General features: G+C 42.2%; 1 protein-coding gene across 1 annotated transcript in view; it reads left to right on the top strand.

The window, feature by feature from the left end:
• Nucleotides 1-10: 10 nt before the first annotated feature.
• LOC107577005 (potassium voltage-gated channel subfamily H member 8-like) overlaps nt 11-1,224 on the top strand; it is a gene marked incomplete at its 5' end in the record, with an annotated part of 4,118 nt that continues 2,904 nt past the window's right edge. Inside the window, 2 exons of the mRNA XM_016263124.1 lie at nt 11-229; nt 668-1,077. Coding sequence (XP_016118610.1) covers nt 11-229; nt 668-1,077 — 629 coding nt within the window. The remainder of the gene's footprint in view (nt 230-667; nt 1,078-1,224) is intronic.

The raw sequence follows: 1,224 nt of genomic DNA, 5'->3' as shown, positions 1-1,224 counted from the left end.
TGATGTCATTACAGGAAAAGGAGATCTGATTGGCTCAGACCTGCCTGGCCAGAATCATGTGATCAAGACGAATGCAGATGTAAAGGCACTGACATATTGTGACCTGCAGTACATCAGTATGAAAGGTTTAAGTGATGTTCTTGAACTATATACCGAGTATGCCAGCATCTTTACTACTGACATCCACCAAAACCTCACATACAATCTGAGAGAGGGCAGTGAGACTGAGGTAAGACTACAATCTCTCAACACACATATTTACTTATATAGTAAACCAAACCATTCATTATCACTATCACAGCTGTCACATCAAAATTAGCTAATCCACTGTGCTTGTATGACTGGCTTGGGCCCAAGGTTTGGCTCAAGCTCCGAAAAACAAAAAAAGTCTCTTTTGGAAAAAGACAGATGGACTTCATTTATGCAGTGATCTGTAGGCTAACCACAAGTTCCACTCGTTAAAGAAATGGTAACCAGAGAACTTAAACAGAAATACAAACATTACTGACCTGACTCTTTCATTTGAATTATGGGATTTATTTCACTACAGCTGCCATCTTGGGCGTTCCAATTTTTCTCATTCATTGTAATGAAAGAGTGGTCTGTCTCAGCTATATACTGTACAGTCTCTGACCTATCCCCTGGTGTCATTTCTTTCTCCTTGCAGCAGAACTACCCAGACTCCAGTGCAACAACTGAGAATAAGCATCCATCCATTATAGAAAAGGCTGATGATCCAGACAAGTACTTCCATGTCCCACCTGCTTCCAATACATGCCGAAATCTTCTTCTGCCCAATATAAGCAGCCCAGTACGACGTACATCACTGGGGAATCTTTTGGGGGAAGAGTTACGGCAGTTCAACACCCTGCGACAGTGTCGTTCACCTGTCAGGGGCTGGAGTCCAAACCCTTCCCCCAAACATCAGACCAAAGTACAGAAACAAACCCATCCTCCCTCATCTACACCCAAATCCACCCATAGGACACAGACAGATTCTGGAGGTACAGGATGCAAACCTGCCAAACTGCTCATACCCACTCTCAACTGCTTTGGACCACCAGATCTTAGTCCAAGGTAACATTCTTAGACAGTATTTTCTACTTAAAAGGATGCAACATTTTGACATTTATGCCATAGATCAACAAAACGTGATTTGCTACTTGCTGTGAAAGGAGGTCTTAAAGGGATAGTTCACCCAAAAATGAATATTCTGTCATTAAT

Source organism: Sinocyclocheilus grahami, unplaced genomic scaffold (genome assembly GCF_001515645.1).
Source record: "Sinocyclocheilus grahami isolate Dianchi unplaced genomic scaffold, SAMN03320097.WGS_v1.1 scaffold4855.1, whole genome shotgun sequence".
NCBI classification, from domain to species: Eukaryota; Metazoa; Chordata; class Actinopteri; order Cypriniformes; family Cyprinidae; genus Sinocyclocheilus; species Sinocyclocheilus grahami.
The sequence above is the reverse complement of the archived record's forward strand: the minus strand, read 5'-3'. Positions and strand labels throughout refer to the sequence as shown.